Raw genomic sequence first — 19,412 nt, forward strand, 5'->3', positions numbered from 1 at the left:
GTATTTAACAAAGATTGGATACTTACTTGTTTTTATCAGTAGGTAGAAGCTAAATGATGCTACAGTAACAAACAACCAAAACAAACAAACAAAAATCTCAAGGGCTTACAACAACAGAGATGGTGGAATCGTGTGATGGCTCTTAAAGTTTTTGTTTGGACTTGGCACGTCACTTTTCAGTTGACATTTCCAGACAAGTCACATGGCCAAGCCTTATGTCAGTGGGACAAGAATTACAGCCTCTCCAATAATTGTGTTATTGTCAAAATATTCACTGTGCTTCCTTCAACAAAGACAACTCCTAGAACTAGGTAATTGCAAGCTGATTTTAGATAAGAGGTGTTGGTGGTTCTTTTTATAGAATGTTTATGTATATCCACAGCTCAGCCAGCAGGAGTGCCAGAGATATTAAAGAAAAGCTTGCATAGCTGTTCGGTGAAAGGAGAAGAGGAAGTGTTTTTAATTGGCAAAAATTTTCTGAAAGGAACTAAAGTTATTTTCCAAGAAAATGTTTCTGGTAAGTAGGCATGTTAGTGGTACAGAGATTTTGTTATACTAATATAGTCATAGCTATAAAGTAAAAAAGTTGTTCAAATATTAAGTAAGTCACTGTTTTTATTTCAATCAGATGAAAACTCTTGGAAGTCAGAAGCTGAAATCGACATGGAATTATTTCATCAGGTATAATTTAAGCCTTTTTATGATTTGGTTCTTTACTCTCTGAGCAATTCAGTTTTGTTCTGAAATGTTCCTGAATCAATAGATTAAATTTCCTCTTCATATAGGATTGATATGAATCATATAAAGTTTCTTTCTTGGCTGGGTGTGGCATGGTGGCTCATACCTATAATCCCAGTAGACCAGCCTGGACAATATAGCAAGACCCCATCTTAAAAAAAAATTTAAAGTTAGCCAGATGTGGTGGCATGTACCTGTAGTCCCAGCTACTCAGGAGGTTGAGGCAGGAGAATTGCTTGAGCCCAGGAGTTCAAGATTGCAGTGAGCTATGATTGTACCACTGCACTCCAGCCTGGGTGACAGAGTGAGACCTTGTCTCTAATTTAAATAATTTAAATAAATAAATAAGTTTCTTGAGTTTCTTTAACTGAAGTAGAATTATTCCACAAATACAAGACATGACCAATTCTCTATTTTAAAAAGTTAAGAGCATTAGCAAATGTTACCATTGTTAATAATTGAAGCATTTCTTTACTAATATTTATTTTTTTCTGAGGATTTAGGTTAACCTCACCCTACTATATCGTTACATCAAAGGGAAACTGATATTTATTGATTTACCTGCTACGTGCCCTGTGCTTTATGTTTGTTAAAGTTACCTTCTTGCATTTAGAAGCATTTATCGTACTTATATTAATTAGTCTGTATTTGTAGGACCTTACGGACTGTATTTGTAGGACTGTAGTCTGTATTTGTAGGACCTTACCATATATTTTTTTCCAAATAATAAGGGAGAAGAGCTTGAGTAATGTGTAAAGGTATAGATCAGAGAGAGAAGACAGAAGCAGGAACAAGCTAATATATAAAATACCCAAAGCCTAAAATTTAGTGTAAGGAGTTGATCGGGATAGAAAGGAACACATAAAAACAAGTAGAGGAATGGAAGAAGCAAAAATTAGAGAATCTACTCCAGTTTATCCAAAAAGTTTATAATTCCTTTGTGGTTTTTAAATTTAGTTTTTATTCCTTTGTACATTAAAAAAACTAGTAAAAACATTTAAAACATTATATATGCACTATATTGCCAAACTCAAGGCTAAGGGCACAGCCAAGACTGCTACCACTTATGTACCAACTGCAAGTTCAGACATCTCCAGGCCACCATCCCTTTTTAACAGCTGGCTTCAAATTCAGGTTTTCCTACTGTCCCCTCAGATTTGATAACTTGCTAGAACAATTCACAAAACTTTGGAAAGTGCTATAATTATGATTACAGTTTTACAACAAAAGAAACACGCATCAGAACCAGCTAAAGGGATAGGTGCATAGAGCAAGGTCTGGGAGGATCTCAAATGCCAAATTTTTTTCATCCTCAGGGACATATTTCCCTCTGGGCACATCAGTGTGTGACAGTATGCAGAGAATTGCCAACTAGGGAAGTTCACGCAATCCTTCGGTGTCCAGAGTTTTTATTCAGACTTGATCATATACTGCCCATGTAGCTGACCTTTGGTCTTCACTTATACCAGAGGTCAGAACAATATTAAGCGTGTTCCCGATCTCCTGTTATAAATCACATTGTTAGACTGTCTGGTGGCCAAAGCCCTCAAACAAAGATAATCCTAGCAGATGAGACATTGCAGAGGCCTAGAGATCACCTCCCAGTAGCCAAGGGCAAAGACCAGACCTGTCTTTGGGTAAAGGTAATTCTTTACTACACAGTATCCTGTAAAGCAGGAGCTTCCTAAATACTTAGCCTAATGCTATGTAGAAAGTATTCCTCTAGACTACTCGAGGAATGCTACTACACATTGAGAAAAAGAGATAGTGGGATTTAACAGTCATTTCTTTGTCACATAAACCATTAAACAATATGTCCTAGGGTTTGTTGTCAGACTGGTCTTAACCGCAGTTCTAATGCCTGCTTTATCATTAACAATCTGGGTTATCTAAGTAAGACAAGTCACTTTTGTGCCCCAGTTTTCTAATCTATAAGATAAGCTCTTTCACTAGATTATTTGAGCCTTTTTCTAATGCTGACATTTTATTATTTCTTATATAACTTGATCACACCATCCCCACTCCCCATGAACCACCAGTAGCTTCTTCTAGAGAATCCTGGAGGTTAGGGACAATGTACTATGATCTTCTGTGTTCCAAACACTTAACAGATACTCAAGAAAAACTTGTTAGTTCATTTTTATTCACCTTGAAGAAAAAAAGGACTCTGTGGTCTAAGGTCCATTTGTTCTTTCTGAGGGTACTTCAAACCCTAATTTCAACCAGGTTCTTACATATCTAGAGTTTTAATCCTGACTGAAACTTAATTTATCCCTGTAATACTTTTGTATGTTATTGACACGTTTTGTTTTTTGACAAATTGGTTAGATTAATGTAAACTCCCTTGCTTATAATGTTCTATTACAATTCTTACTCTTATGATATGTATTTATAGATAAGGAGACTAGTTCTGGAGATTGAGAGACTTGCCACACAAATGAATAAAATAGCCCCAACAAATTATAGTCTTAACTTGCTATTTCATATATAACTTTATATTAACAAGTCATCCTCCCTCTCTCTCTCTCCCCTCTCCCCCTTTCTCTCTCTCTGCCTTTGAGGCATGGGGTAGTTATGTTTTTAAAACACTTTTTTTCAGGGCAGTTATGCCAGCTACAATAGATTAAAGAAGAATAATCATAAAAATAAGACATGTGGTGGAATGGAAAGGAATTATATCCTTATTTGGTGGCTATATCTAGAGGTCCTGGGGTTTTTGCAAGCAAGTATGTAAACAAACTAAATCATAATATGATCTGTCATTAATTCTGTGATTTTATTCATTTTAAAATTATCTATTTCAGAGAGAGCTTTTATTTCTTTTTTTTCTAAAGGGGCTTTCTGGGAAGTATTTGAGTGGAATCAGAGCTGAAATTCTAGAGAATTGATTGTAGAAATCATATTAAAGGAAAAAAGATAGAAATTAGACATTTAGAGGGAAGAAAATGTGTTGAACGAAAAGAAATTTCAATGGTCAATAAAGAAATATCAGGGCCAGGCACAGTGACTCACACCTGTAATCCCAGCACTTTGGGAAGCCAAGGTGGGAGGATCGCTTGAGGCCAGGAGTTCAAGACCAGCCTGAGCAATAGCAAGACCCCATATCTACCAAAAAATAGAAAAATTAGCCAGTCATGGTGGCACATGCCTGTAGTCCCAGTTACTCAGGAGGCTGAGGCAGAAGGATTGCTTGAGCCCAGAAGTTTGAACTTGCAGTGAGCTATGATGATGCCATTGCACTCTAGTCCAGGTGACAGAGCGATAATTTTGCAAATTGCAATTATGAAAAATTAACCATTTAGTTGTAACCTCAAAATTGACTCATCAGGTGTTAAACTTTTTCTGTTATATAAATATTGAGATTAATGAAATCTGAGAAAACAGTTCTTTGTTTAATATTTGGCTCTTCTAGTCAAGGCCATGCTTATGTATACCAAATATGAGTACATAGTCATTGTATCTACTCCTTTTTAACAACTTTAGATGAATTATGTATAACATTGTCTATTAAAAAATAAATATATAAACACGTTTATGTGTCTCTCTGTGTACGTATACATATACATATACATAAAAAAATAGCTTAGGGGAAGATAAAATATAAATAAAGAAAGAAAATTCTTGAAATAAATGCCAAAAAGATCCTCAGCAGAACTTGTGGAAAGAACTAGATTAAACAAAGACTCAAGAGTTTAGAGGTTTTGTGTTTTCAAATTGGTTCTAATTGTAATTTTGTATGTAATGTGTCTTTGGTCAAGTTCGATTGTATGTATTCCCAACTGTAAAATGAATATGGCAATGGTAATTTTCTTATAGTAGATTGAAAAATATCCATTCCTTATAGACAGCAGAAAAAGATTATCTGCTAGGGGGAAAAAATTATTTTGAATCCAAGCAGATTGTTCTAAGAAATTAAAATTTAGATATTCTTCTCTTTTTGCCCCGAATAACATTAGACCTACTGTAAAGGCCTCCCAGCCCTTTCATGTTTTGTATGTATTGTATTCCTAGCTGAGTAGTAGTTAATTGCTCCTAATATGTGAGAGTAGTATTAAAAACAACTTTTGATCCCTATTCAAAATTTACCTATTTTTTAATTCAAATCAGGAATTTCTAGATTCAGATTGAAGGAAATATGAAGAATTCATAGCAAAATAGGTTCATTTGATTTTTAAAAAGGTTTCAAATTAATTTTGCTTAAATATGCTTTCTAAAGCAAGTGGAATAAAAGTATATATGTATAATATTTTGATAAAATATGCATCTGATTTTTAGATACTAATTCTGTTTCTAATTACAAGAAATAAGTTGTTATTCAGAAGAATAATTTCAATTATAGAGTTAGCCAAATAATTTTAAAAGTGGAAGGATACTTCACAAGCTATCCATTCAACCATCTCCTTAACTGTAGGTAGCCTGGTTCTGTGACATAATCATAGTGTCTGAACAACAGAATAAAAACAAAGGTAGACAAGATTCAAAAACTCTTGTTTCTTAGAAGTTGTATCAGTGCCAGTTCATTTTTGATGACCTTGTGTGCTTTAAGATTCCCCCCTGGATAACTGGATGTACACACATTTGTACATGTTTTTCCACCTGGTTTTAAACTATGTGGCTTTTTTGTGATGGCTAACTTAGGAGGCATCCTGTCAATGCCATAAATTAGAAGCTAATTCTTTATTTGTAATATGACTTTATTTCAGAGAGTGTGTTTTAAGATGGCTCAGAAACAAATTAAGTGCTCAGAAATTGAAATCTTGGCATTGATCTCATTTGTCCCATGTTCTGTTCAACTGAGTCAACCAACTACAGTCTAAGTAAATTTTTAAAATGTCATTAAATTTACTTTACCCTCAGCTGTCAGTTTTGGCCTCCTGATATCAGATCATTAGTAAAAAAACATAATAATCTCCACCCCCAATGTTCCTTTCCAGTACTATAATCTACTAATGAAGAAGAAAAATAGTCAAATATGATTCATATTGTCTTCTAAGATGTAGTCCCCTTAAATAAATACTGGTGAAACACTTATGAACTCTGCCCTTTTCTTATAAGGATGCTTCTGGACTAAAAATATCCTTCATTTACTGAGATTTGAATAAACTGAACCCTATTTGACTTTAAATGAGAATTAAGTGGTTAGGAAGTAGTACATCTCACATTGAAGTTGTACAGAACATATGATAAGTGACTTTGCTGTTTGTGGGCATATTTTTTCCTCGTAATTTATTCATTCTTTTATTCAACAAATGTATTTGTGTGTATTTTGTGTAGGGTACTGTTCTTAAGAGGGAAGGTAGAGTGAAGAATAAAACAGCCTAGATCCTCATGGAGCTTAGATTCTTGGTGGTTGGAGAGAGACAAAAATTAGGGTAATTTTAGGTAGTGATAGTGTTGTAATGGAAATAAACAAGATTATGTAGTCAGGTTGGGGAGGGGTGTTACTTTAAATAGGATGGTCAGGGAAGACTTCTCTGAGGAGGTGACCTTTGTTTAAGACCTGAAAACAGGTAAGGAACTTGCCATTTGAGGAGGTAAAGAAAGAATATTATAGTTGGAGAGAATAGAAAGTATAGAGATTCTGAGGCAAAACTGAGTTTAGTATCTTAGAAGAACAGACGAGAAGGTCAATGTGGCTATAGTATAGTGTGCTAAGGGGAGAGTGAGAATGATATGAAGTTGACAGGACAGGGACCTTGTAAGCCATTGTAAGCCATTTGGACTTTACCTTACAAGCAATTTTAAAATTAATGTCCTAATGCCTGTGAACCTGAGCTTTAAATATATTCTTTTTCTAATCAGATTTTCAAAACTTTACAGCTAATAGGAAATGTACTTAAACTTAATTAAAATTTTTTAATTTAAATACTGCTTCTTTTCTGACTCTTATACTTTTCTTTACATTAGAATCATCTTATTGTGAAGGTTCCCCCCTATCATGACCAACATATAACTTTGCCTGTATCAGTGGGAATATATGTAGTGACTAATGCTGGAAGATCTCATGATGTTCAGCCATTCACTTATACTCCAGACCCAGGTAAGTCAACATAAAAAGTTCTGAACTAAAATGAATAATTAATTTCTAGTTCTTTGGAAGGATGTGAAGATGACCAAGCCAACCAAAAAAATAGGTTGCTGGTATCAATGGGTTGATGCTTGTTTCTTTTAGAGATGGCATTATTTCCTAAGAAGACAGCCACCACAAATACTGCTTTTACTCTTAAATTAAGGGAATCATTTCTACCTTATACTCTCATAATAAAAGCCAAGAATGCTATGAAGTCAGACTCTCTGAAGCTATCTTGCAGATTACTCCTTACCAAGACCTTACCAAGAGTTACCATTCATTGAGTACCTCTTACATGCAGACAGGTGAAAGTGACAACTTTGGGAAATGGCCAATGGTTTAGTTTGGCTGGTTGATAGGATGCATTTTGAGAGAGATAAGACAAAAGCCTGGAATGGTAAATGGTAAAATAAAAAATATCAAAGATTGGTGGTAAATAAATATTTAAAATATAATTTTAAGCAGTTAGGTAAAATAAGATATTTTAGAAATTGAAGGAACAAGACCATCTGAAATGTTCAAAGTTTAGAAGGTGTCTGGCTATGAAGTATTTCATGAGTTATTTGCCTACATTCATTTAGTTGCCTGAAGAAGAAAAAAGCTTTCTCCTGGCAAAAGTAGGGAGAACATTTTGGAAATGGAAACACTTTGCATGTTCCCATTGACCTAGGCTTGGTGTCTGCCATGGTTACCATTAGTTCAGTTCATTCTGTCTCAGGAGTACTTCAGAATTAGCAGTTTTTCCATTTCTCTAGTTTATTGATATGTTATTCCCAAATAGTTGAGGATCCAGTGAGGTGGAAAGTGAAGAAAGGTGGCAGGGAAAGAAAGCCCTGGCATCAAAAAGTGAGGGATACAGTAGCTAGGACAGAGTTAGAAATAGTCTTAGTAATTACTTTCGGTCACCTTATTTATCTATTCTCTATATTGTTTTTAATCATGCCTAAATTTTGCAACATTGGTTATTTTCCACTAGTTTGCAATAAAAGTGTGCCACAGTATACCACTAATGAAATACCTCTTGGTATTTGTCTCACAGTAAAAAATCATGAGTAAAAACTTTGGACTGAAAAGGCAAAGTTTAGAAATAATATTCTGGCTTCAGCAAAAATAGGAGAAAGAAGATTGGTTTACACTCAAAGACCAAATATTTGATTGTTTTCTTTCTAGGAAAGCCTCAAAAATCCAAGCAAACTCAATTTAAAATTAATGGCAGTTAAAGCATTTTAGTAACTCTAGTTAGTAAATATTGACATTGAATATTGTGCAGGAGCTTGTGTAAATGTGGGGGAAAAGATGGTATGATTAATATGTAAGAATTTGTTTCCTGGTGGGCTTCTGTATCACTTGTGTGGGAAGAAAAGGGGGATGTATGTCAAGGAATAGGCTTAAAGTTTTTGCTTCCCTAAAAATACTGAGATTTTGTTGTTTGTTTGTTTTTATTGATCAATTATAGTGAACTTTAAGACTTTGAAGTACTTAGCATCAGCACTAAGAATCCTCATTTCTCAGTGATAAATGTTGATTATTAAACTTTCCTTTGATAAATTTGCCAAATAAAGCAGCTTTAAAGTATCCTGCTTTAAAGGCTATATAATTGCCTAATTTCAGCCATTCTTGGGTAATCATTACCATATGTTTGTTCTTTCAAATTTTCCCCCCATATATTTTGTATGTCATAGATAGCAATCACTCTTAGAAAATCTTGTTTGAATAAATATATGGTATGCATACTTCATAATAAGATCTAATGCCTCAGTTTCTGCGTTTATGACATAGCTAAAGAATCTTCCCACAATTTCACTTTTTTGGATTTTATAAAATGTGATAATTTTTTGAGGTGTTCATGAGTGAGAATATGATTTCAGGAAATCTTGGGCACAGAAAATTTGCCCTATCTCTGTATAGCAAACTAATAGCTTTTACAATTCATTTAGGGACTATGGTTAAATATTTAAATACTCCATAGTGTATCATTATAGCAGCTAAAACTAGGCCCACCCTAGTATTCTCAAGTCAGAGTAGAAATGGTGACTGTTAATACCATTTGTCTAAATATTTAAAAGTTATAAATAAAACTAACAAATCACTAAATAAAATATCTCCTACACTCCTATTTTGACCAAAATACCTTCATAACAACCTGGAAGGCCAGATTTGAATTTAGAATTTTTGAACTGCCTTAGGATTCCAAGATAGAATATGGCAGCGTGAGGAAAGAGGATCCTCGGCTTGCCACCCTTCTTTTCCCACTTGTGTCTCCATCCTATACTTGGAGGGTCTTGATACCCTAGCTCTTCTAAACTCTGTCTACCCAATAGGCCTAAGAGCACTCATATGATCTAGGATAGTTATACAGAAAATTTGGGGATCCTGGCTAGTGTCAGGGCAAAGGTTTATCCTGCCTCTGCACACTCTGCCAGACACAGTCCTTCTAACACCCTCTAGAACTATACTGCCCAAGTCATATATCTTATGTATATGCTGTCAGGCACTTAGATACCTTGCAGAGTCATAAAACCTTTAATGCCAGTTAGTCACTGAAGCTTTGCTTCAGCACTAAAGCATCTTTAATTTTTTTGCTTAAATTTACTCAGACACAAAAATTAGACATTATTTGCTGTGACTCTGTAGTTGTGATTTCTGTAAGAAATGGACATATAATACCTATATCATTTTTTGATGCTATAAAAACAAATTACTAATAATTTGATTCAAAAGTAGAAATTTAAAATTTTTTCAAGGATTAGTTTCTATTTTAAAATCTGTAATTGTTAGAATTAATGTCATGCATCAAAATTGTATATGGATTTCTTTTCCATTCAATTGTATATAAATCATTAGTTGGATCTACTGTGCAACATACTAAGGTAAATTAATTCACTTTATTCTTAGGAGAAGATGTGTACAGTTTTGTCTCTATTCACTTAGTTACAACTATCACTTGACACATTAGTGAATTAAAATAAATACATTGAAAAACAGAAATTCAAATGTATTTAAATAAAATTAACATATAGTCATTTGAAGCAAGAATCCATTTATTTGCTTTATCATTTAGTACTGATCTCCTTTTGTAGGCTCATTAAATATAAACTTGTCATAGTAGATATAATTGATATGACTAGATACAGGAGCCTAGCAATTTTCCATTAATACTAGCAAAGATTTTTTTCAAAGTATTACAAAAATAGTAATCATAATAATATAGATTCAGTATGTTCATACTTATTTTAATTTAGCTCAAACATTAATTGACTAATGCTTCTGAATCAGTATTTTTTACTAAATCATTTATATAGGCGAATGAGTGAAATTTTTTCTTGGTAGTGTTCCAGTATGTTTGATAAATTTCAAATGATTGATATTCTTCTATCAATCTTCTGTTCATCTGATATCATCAACATGTATACTGTTATAAGAAGGCTTTATAAAAATTGTTCTGTTTTTGTTTTGGTAAGTGATCATATGCTCTGCCCACTTGGAGATCAGTGAATTTAAAGGATAGACTGCTGGTTATGAAAACTCATCTCAACCTAGAGTTTCTGCTAAACAAGTAATTTAGTGATGCTTTGTGACAAAATATTCCAATTAAAGCTTTTAAAGTACAAATTTCGTTAGGGTGAATAAATTTAAATAAGTACATTTATCTTTTTTTTTAAATAGCAGTAGCTGGTACTTTGAATGTAAATGTGAAGAAGGAAATATCCAGTCCAGCAAGACCTTGCTCTTTTGAAGAGGCCATGAAAGGTACCAATTTGATTCTTCTTAAAAATTGTAAGTAGGTGATCCTGTATGTTTTCTCTAGCAAACCTTAGTATTTTGTTTTTCCTTATATACTTACAACACTTAGGAGGGTATCTTCCATATTGTAAAATAAATATTTGTTTAACTTAACTGAATGCAGACTTGTTTTTCAACTTGATATTTTCCTCATTTGGCGTATAAACATAATTTTTAGTATACGTTGGAGAGGAGGATTTTTTTATTTTTTAATTCCCCAATATTAAAATTTTACTTTTTGCAATTTTTTCTTCCCTCACTAGAATGTAATTTTCAAGTAGTAGAGACTTTATCCATCTTATTCATCACTGGATCTCCAGAACCTAGAACAATGCCTGGAACATTATAGGGGCTCAATAAATACATATCAAAAATGTAGGAAGAAAAGATAAGTTGGTATCTCTCAAGCCATTAATTATTGCATAAAGGTCCATTAAAATATAGTTGTGGGGCCGGGCGCGGTGGCTCATGCCTGTAATCCTAGCACTCTGGGAGGCCAAGACAGGAGGATTGCTCGAGGTCAGGAGTTCGAGACCAGCCTGAGCAAGAGTGAGACCCTGTCTCTACTAAAAATAGAAAGAAATTAGCTGGACAACTAAAAATACATATTGAAAAAATTAGCTGGGCATGGTGGCACATGCCTATAGTCCCAGATACTCTGGAGGCTGAGGCAAAAGGATTGCTTGAGCCCAAGAGTTTGAGGTTGCTGTGAGCTAGGCTGACACCACGGCACTCTAGCCCAGGCAACAGAGTGAGACTCTGTCTCAAAGAAAAAAAAAATATAGTTGTGGGTTCTGGGACAAAGTAGTATAGTCTCACTTGTCCCTGCTCCTCTTCTCTAAATACTACTAAATAGCTTGGAAATATTTCAAAAATCATAAAAGGACTTTGAAATATGAAAAGAAGAAGGTGTACTGGCTAGGAACTTCAGAACTTAAAAGAATGACATCACAGTGAGTTCCTTGGGTTTTCATTTTATCTCCCACTTTTCCCAAATTGGGCACCTGAGAGTCCTGTAGCCCAAAACTGCCAACAGGCATGCACAAAAAATAAATGAATAAATAAGCAAGAAAAGCCTGCTGTCTTTGGCCAAAGGACTAAGAAAGGGAAAGTCCAGCAGAGACTTAATGGGATGATCATATCAGGTGGCAGCAGCTGGCCACCAGTGGAGTTTAGGGGCCAATCTATGCCCCACCCATTCCTGCAGCAACAGCAGAACCAAGGAGAGCCAACCCACCCTGTAACGAATATCTGCCAGCAGCAGTGGGCCTGTCTGCCCATGGGCCACACATATACCAGTAGCAGAAGATTGATCTATCTGCAAAAATGGCAATGTTAGAATTTGGAGGGCCAACCCATTCCCCACCCTACACCAGGCGACAGCAAGCAGATTCTCGCCTGCACTGGCAACACCCAGCAAGCCCAGTATTTCCATATCCTTCCCCCAACAGCAGAGAGAGAGACAGAGACCCAGACCTAGTAGCTCCTAACCTTCTTCCCAAGAGAGAAGAATATAGGCCAGGCATCTTCCAACCTTCCACCCAATGACAGAAGGCAACCCAGATGCAGAAGGTAAACCAGGCTTAGGGTCTCCCAACCTTTCACCCAGTGGTAGGGAGCTATCTAAATCCACTGCTCTTGACTCTTCACCCAGTGGTAGAAGGCAGCCCACATAGGTGCTTCCCTGCTTCTAAAAGCACCAACTGTAATAAAATGGGAAGCCCATTGGCAACAAGAGACCAGAGAACCTACCAGGAGAAATGCTTTCCATCCTGCAGATCCAGCATCCTTCACCCCCACCTAATGATACCAGATAGCCCAGGGAAACACCTTCTTCTTATGAAGGCAGCAGCAGGAATCCAGGTACAGCTCAAGAAGAGCCAAGGTGACAAATCAGACCAGAATAGGGCTCAGAAAACTAAACTGTCATCAAAACTACAGTACACAAAAGTAGACTAGAACCTACACAGGTTAAACAGGGTAACTACATGTATTAAGATTTAAATAGAATAAAGAATCACCTAATATCCAAAATGTCCAAGAAATAATAAAAAGATCACTTGTCATACTAAGAACCAGGAAAATCACAACTTGAATGAGAAAAGAAAATCAACTGCTATCAATACTAAGATGAATCAGATGTTGGAACTATTATGGTGGTTATTTAAAGAAGCCACCATAAAATTACTTCAACAAGTAATTACAAATTCCCTTGAAAGAAATAAAAAAATAGAAGATCTCAGCAAAGAAAGACAAGTTATAAAAAGAACCGAATGGGGCTGGGTATGGTGGCTCATGCCTGTAATCCTAGCACTTTGGGAGATTGAGTTGGGAGGATCACTTGAGGCCAGGGTTCTAGACCAGCCTGAGCAGCAGTAAGACCCTGCCTCTAAAAAAAAATAGAAGAATTAGCCAGGCATGGTGGTGCACACCCAGCTCCTCGGGAGGCTAAGGCAGGAGAATCGCTTGAGCCCAGGAGTTTGAGGTTGCAGTGAGCTATGATGATGCCACACTACTCTAGGCCAGGTGACAGAGCAAGACCCTAACTCAAAAAAAGAAAAAAAGAGAGAGAGACTGAGAGACTTAACAAAACGAAACAAAGAAGCCTTCTAGCCCAGATGACAGAGTGAGACCCTGTCTCAAAAAAAAAAAAAGAACAGATCCTCAGGGATCTGTGCGACAATAGAAAATAATCTAATGTTCATATCATTGGAATTCCAGAAGGAAAAGATAAAGAATATGAGGCTGATAAAAAGTACAGGCATAGCTCGTGTTATTGTACTTCACTTTACTGTGCTTTGCAAATATTATATTTTTTACAAATTAAAGATTTGTGGCAACCCTACATCAAGCAAGTCTATGGGTGCCATTTTTCCAGCAGCATGTGCTCACTTTGTGTCTCTGTGCCAAATTTTGGTCACAATATTTCAGACTTTTTCATTATTATATTTGCTATGGTGATCTGTGATGAGTGATCTTTTATGTTAATATTTTGATTGTTTTGCAGTGCCACAAACTATACTCGTATGAGATGGAGAACTTAATCCATAAATTCTGTGTGTATTCTGATTGCTCCACCAACTGGCCATTCCTCCATCTCCTTGGGCCTCCCTATTCCCTGAGGCACAACAATGTTGAAATTAAGCCAGTCAATAACCCTACAGTGGCCTCTAAGTATTCAAGTGAAAGGAAGAGTCACACATCTCTCACTTTAAATTAAAAACTAGAAATGGGCTGGGTGCGGTGGCTCACGCCTGTAATCCTAGCACTCTGGGAGGCCGAGGCAGGCGGATTGTTTGAGCTCAGGAGTTCAAGACCAGCCTGAGCAAGAGCGAGCCCCCTGTCGACTAAAAATAGAAAGAAATTATATGGACAGCTAAAAATATATAGAGAAAAAATTAGCCGGGTATAGTGGCGCATGCCTGTAGTCCCAGCTACTCGGGAGGCCGAGGCAGTAGGATTGCTTCAGCCCAGGAGTTTGAGGTTGCTGTGAGCTAGGCTGACGCCACGGCACTCTAGCCCAGGCAACAGAGTGAGACTCTGTCTCAAAAAAAATAAATAAGGCCGGGCGCGGTGGCTCACGCCTGTAATCCTAGCACTCTGGGAGACCGAGGCGGGTGGATCGCTCAAGGTCAGGAGTTCGAGACCAGCCTGAGCGAGACCCCGTCTCTACTAAAAATAGAAAGACATTATATGGACAACTAAAAATCTATATAGAAAAAATTAGCCGGGCATGGTGGCGCATGCCTGTAGTCCCAGCTACTTGGGAGGCTGTGACAGTAGGATCGCTTAAGCCGAGGAGTCTGAGGTTGCTGTGAGCTAAGCTGACGCCACGGCACTCACTCTAGCCTGGGCAACAAAGTGAGACTCTGTCTCAACAACAACAAAAATAAATAAATAAATAAATAAACAAAAAATAAACTAGAAATGATTAACCCTAGTGAAGAAGGCATGTAAAAAGCCAAGATAAGCTGAAAGCTAGACCTTTTGTGCCAGTTAGCCAATTGGGAATGCAAAAGAAGAGTTCTTGAAGGAAATGAAAAGTACTACACCAGTGAACACACAAAGAAAGCAAAACAGCCTTACTGCTGACAGGGCAAAAGTTTGAGTGGTCTGGATAAAAGATCAAACCAGCCACAACATTCCTTAAACCAAAGCCCAATCCAGAGCATGGCTCTAACTCTATTTCATTCTGTGAATGCTGAGAGAGGTGAGGAAGCTGCAGAAGAAAAGTTGGAAGCTGTCAGAGGTTGGTTCATGAGATTTAAGAAAAGAAGCTCTCTCCATAACATAAAAGTGCAAGGTAAAGCAGCAAGTGCTGACGGAGAAGCTACAGCAAGTTATCCAGAAGATCTAGCTGAGATGATTGATGAAGGTAGCTACACTAAACAACAGATTTTCAATGTGGACAAAACAGCCTTCTATTGGAAGAAAATGACATCTAGGGTTTTTGTAACTAGAGAGGAAGAGTCAACACCTGGCTTCAAATCTTCAAAGAACAGGCTGACTCTTTTGTTAGGCACTAATGCAGCTGGAGACTTGAGTTGAAGCCGGTGTTCACTTACCATTCACAAAATCCTAGGGCCTTTAAGATTATGCTAAACCTATTCCGCCTGTGTTCTGTAAATGGAACAACTCAGCACATCTATTTGTAGCATGGTTTACTGAATATTTTAAGCCTACTGTTGAGTCCTACTGCTCAGAAAAAAAAGACTCCTTTCAAAATATTACTGCTAGTTTGACAGCGCCCCTGGTCACCCAAGAACTCTGATGGAGAGAGGTACAGGGAGATTAATGTTGTTTTCATGCCTGCTGACACAGCATTCATTCTGCAGCCCATGGATCAAGGAATCATCTCAACTTACGGAATATAATTCTTAAATAATAAGACCTGAAAGGTGAGATGATTCCTTGATCTGTGGCCTGTAGAATGAATGCTGTGTGAGCAGGCATGAAAACAACATTATAGATCTAGTCAAAGTCCATTGAAAACCTTCTGGAAAGGAATTAACATTCTAGATGTTATTAAGGACATTTGTGATTCATGGGAGAAGGTCAACATATCAACATGGACAGAAGTTCGGAAGGAGTTGATTCTGACCCTCATGGATGACTTTGAAGAGTTCAAGACTTGGGTGGAGGAGTCATTGCAGATGTGATGGAAATAGCAAGAGAGCTAGAATTAGAAGTGGAACCTGAAGATGTGACTGAATTGTTTTAATCTCATGATAAAACTTTAATGGATGAGGAGTTGCTTGTTATAGATGAGCAGAGAAAGTAGTTTCTTGAGATGGAATCTATTCTTGGTGAAGGTGCTGTGAACATTGTTGAAATGACAACAGAGGATTTAGAACGTTATATAAATTTCTGTCGATAAAGCAGTGGTAGAGTTTGAGAAGACTGACTCCAATTTTGAAAGAAGTTCTGTGGGTAAATGCTATCAAACAGCATCATGTGCCACAGAGAAATCTGTCATGAAGGAAGAGTTGATCGATGCAGCAAACTTTATTGTTGTCTTATTTTAAGAAATTGCCATAGTCATGCCAGCCTTCATCAACCACCATCCTGGTCAAGTCAGCAGCCATCAATGTCAAGGCAGGACCCTCAAGCAGTAAAAAGATTTCAACTTGCCAAGGGCTCAGATCGTTAGCATTTTTTAGCAATAAAATATTTTTAATTAAGTTGTGTACATTATTTTATGGATATAATACTAACACAACTTTTTTTTTTTTTTTTTTTTTTTTGAGACAGAGTCTCACTCTGTTGCCCAGGCTAGAGTGAGTGCCGTGGCGTTAGCCTAGCTCACAGCAACCTCAAACTCCTGAGCTCAAGCGATCCTCCTGCCTCAGTCTCCCGAGTAGCTGGGACTACAGGCATGCACCACCATGCCCGGCTAATTTTTTCTATATATATTTTTAGCTGTCCATATAATTTCTTTCTATTTTTAGTAGAGATGGAGTCTCGCTCTTGCTCAGGCAAACACAACTTTTATGTGCACTGTGAACCAAAAAATTCATGTGACTTGCTTTAAAAGCGATATTTATTACAGTGGTCTGGAACTGAACCCACAAGATTTCTAAGGTATGCCTCTATTTTAAGAATTAATGGCAAAAAACTTCCTAAATTTGGTGAGAGACATAAACCTACAGATTCAAGAAGGTGAGCAAACCACAAATAGGATAAACCTAAAGAAATCCACATCATGATTTTAATCAAGACACATCATGATTTTAATCTTAGGAAAACTAAAGACAAGAAATCTTAAAAGCAATCTGCCCACAGAGAGAAATGACGTAGTACCTATAGGGGGAAACAAATTCTAATGATAGTGTCTCATTTAGAACTATGGAAGCCAAAAGGAAGCGGCACAGTATTTTTCAAGTATTAAAAGAAAGGAACTGTCAACCACAGTTCTATATCTGGGAAAGCTATCTTTCAGGAAAGATATTGTCAGGTGAAGGAAAACTAAAATAATTTGTTATCAGCAGACCTACCCTTAAAGACTATCTAAAAGATTGATTCTATATCTTGGGTATTGTGAATAGTGCTGCAATAAACATGGGTGTGCAGATGTCTCTTCGATATACTGATTTCATTTCCTTCGGATGTATACCCAGCAGTGGGGTTGCTGGATCATGTGGTAGTTTCATTTTTAATTTTTTGAGAAATCTCCATACTATTTCCCATAATAGCTGTACTAATTTACATTCTCACTAATAGTGTGTAAAGGTTACTTTTCTTCACAATCTTGCCAACACTTACGTTTTCGTCTTTTTGATAATAGCCATTCTAATAGGAATGAACTGATATCTCATTGTGGTTTGATTTGCTTTTCCCTTGTGATTAGTAATGTTTAGCTTTTCTTTCCCCCTAGAGACAAGGTCTGGCTCTGTCACCCAAGCAGGAGTGCAGTGGCGAGATCATCGCTCACTGTAACCTCAAACTCCTGAGCTCAACCTCCCAAGTAGCAGGACTACAGGCACATACTACCACACCTGGCTAATTTTTTTATTTTTTGTAGACACAGAGTCTCACTATGTTGCCCAGGCTAGTCTCAAACTCCCGGCCTCAAACAATCCTCCCACATCAGTCTCCCAAAGCGCTGGGATTACAGGTGTGACCCACCATGCCCAGCATACTTTTGCATATATCTGTTGGCCATTTGTATGTCTTCTTATGAGAAAAGTCTGTTAGGTCTTTTGAGTATTTTTTTCATTGGTTGTTTTCTTACTATTGAGTTGCATTTCTTATATATTTTAGATATTAATCTCTTATAAGATGTATACTTTGCAAATATATTCTCCCAGTCTATAGGTTGCTTTTGACTCTGTTGATTGTTTCCTTTGCTGTGTAGAAGCTTTTTAATTTGATGTAATCCCATTTGTCTGTTTTTACTTTTGTTGTCTGTGCTTTGAGATCTTATCCAAAAAATCTGGGTATATATCAAAGGAAATGAAATCAGTGTGTCAAAGAGATATCTACATCCCATGTTTAAAGCAGCACTATTCACAATAGCTGAGATCTGGAATCAACCTAAGTGTCCATCAACAGGTGACTAGATAAAGAAAATGTGCAAATATATACAATGGAATACTATTCGTCCATAAAAAGTGTGAAATCATGTCATTTGCAACAACATGGATGAACCTGGAGGACATTATGTTAAGTGAATTAAGCCAGGCACAGAAAGACAAATATTGCATGATCTAACTCATATGTGGAATCTAAAAGAGTTGATCTCATAGAAGTTGAGAGTAGAATAGTGGCTACCAGAGACTGGGGGATTGGGGTTAGGGAGGGGGAGATGGAGAGATTGGTCAATAGGTGAGATTGGTCAATAGGTACAATGTTACAGTTAGGTAGGAGGAATAAGTTCTGGAATTGTATTGCCACAGCACAGTGACTGTAGTTAACAATAATGTATATTTAAAAATAGCTGGAAGAGAGGGTTTTTAATGTTTGTACCACAAAGGAGTGACAAATTTTTAAGGTTATGGATATGCTTGTTACCCTGATTCGATCATTACATAATGTATGCATGTATCAAAACATTATGTTCTCCCCTGTAATATGTACAAATATTACGTGTAAGTCAAAAATAAAATAAAACTTTTAAAAAAAAGAGTATCTAGAAGAAGCTGTTCAAACAGAAAGAAAATGGTAACAAAAGGAGGCTTGGGATTTCAGAAGGGAAAGAAGAACAGTGGAGTGAATAAAAATAAGGATTAGATATAATAGATAATCCCTATCAGTTTCTTAAATCATATTTTATTGTTGAAGCAAAAATTGTAACATCTTATTGTGGTACTCAGTGTAGAGGAAATACTTGAGACTGTTATAAAAGTAGGGGGAAGAAAACAAAAGTGGAGGAGGGTAAAGAGATCTGAATCAAAGTAAGATTTCAATGCTTTATATGAAGTTGTAAAACATAAATACCAATAAATTACCTATATATTGCAATACCTAGAGCGACCACTAAGAAAACTGTATGAAGTGGTATACTCAGAGGCAGTATAAGTAAATCCTAAAATATGTTCAGATAACCCACAGGAAGATTAAAAAAAAAAAAAAAAACAGAGAGAGGGAGAAGCGGAGGAAACAAACAGGAAAGAAATAATAAAATGGCAGGCTTAAGCATTAACATATCACGAGCCACTGCACCTAGCCTGGCAGTGGCAGATACAAAACTGATAAACTAGTTTTGTACCTCATGCTACCATCATAGCATCAAAAAATAGACATTTAGAGCCAAGCATGGTAGCTCACACCTGTAATCCCAGCACTTTGGGAGACCAAGGAAGGAGAATTGCTTGAGACCAGG

General features: G+C 36.5%; 1 protein-coding gene across 1 annotated transcript in view; it reads left to right on the forward strand.

The window, feature by feature from the left end:
- NFAT5 (nuclear factor of activated T cells 5) overlaps positions 1–19,412 on the forward strand; it is a 113,757-nt gene that overhangs the window by 88,298 nt on the left and 6,047 nt on the right. Inside the window, exons 8-11 of the mRNA XM_069497840.1 lie at positions 383–517; positions 629–681; positions 6,646–6,778; positions 10,475–10,558. Coding sequence (XP_069353941.1) covers positions 383–517; positions 629–681; positions 6,646–6,778; positions 10,475–10,558 — 405 coding nt within the window. The remainder of the gene's footprint in view (positions 1–382; positions 518–628; positions 682–6,645; positions 6,779–10,474; positions 10,559–19,412) is intronic.

The sequence above is a fragment of the Eulemur rufifrons genome, chromosome 23, assembly GCF_041146395.1.
Source record: "Eulemur rufifrons isolate Redbay chromosome 23, OSU_ERuf_1, whole genome shotgun sequence".
Lineage (NCBI taxonomy): Eukaryota > Metazoa > Chordata > Mammalia > Primates > Lemuridae > Eulemur > Eulemur rufifrons.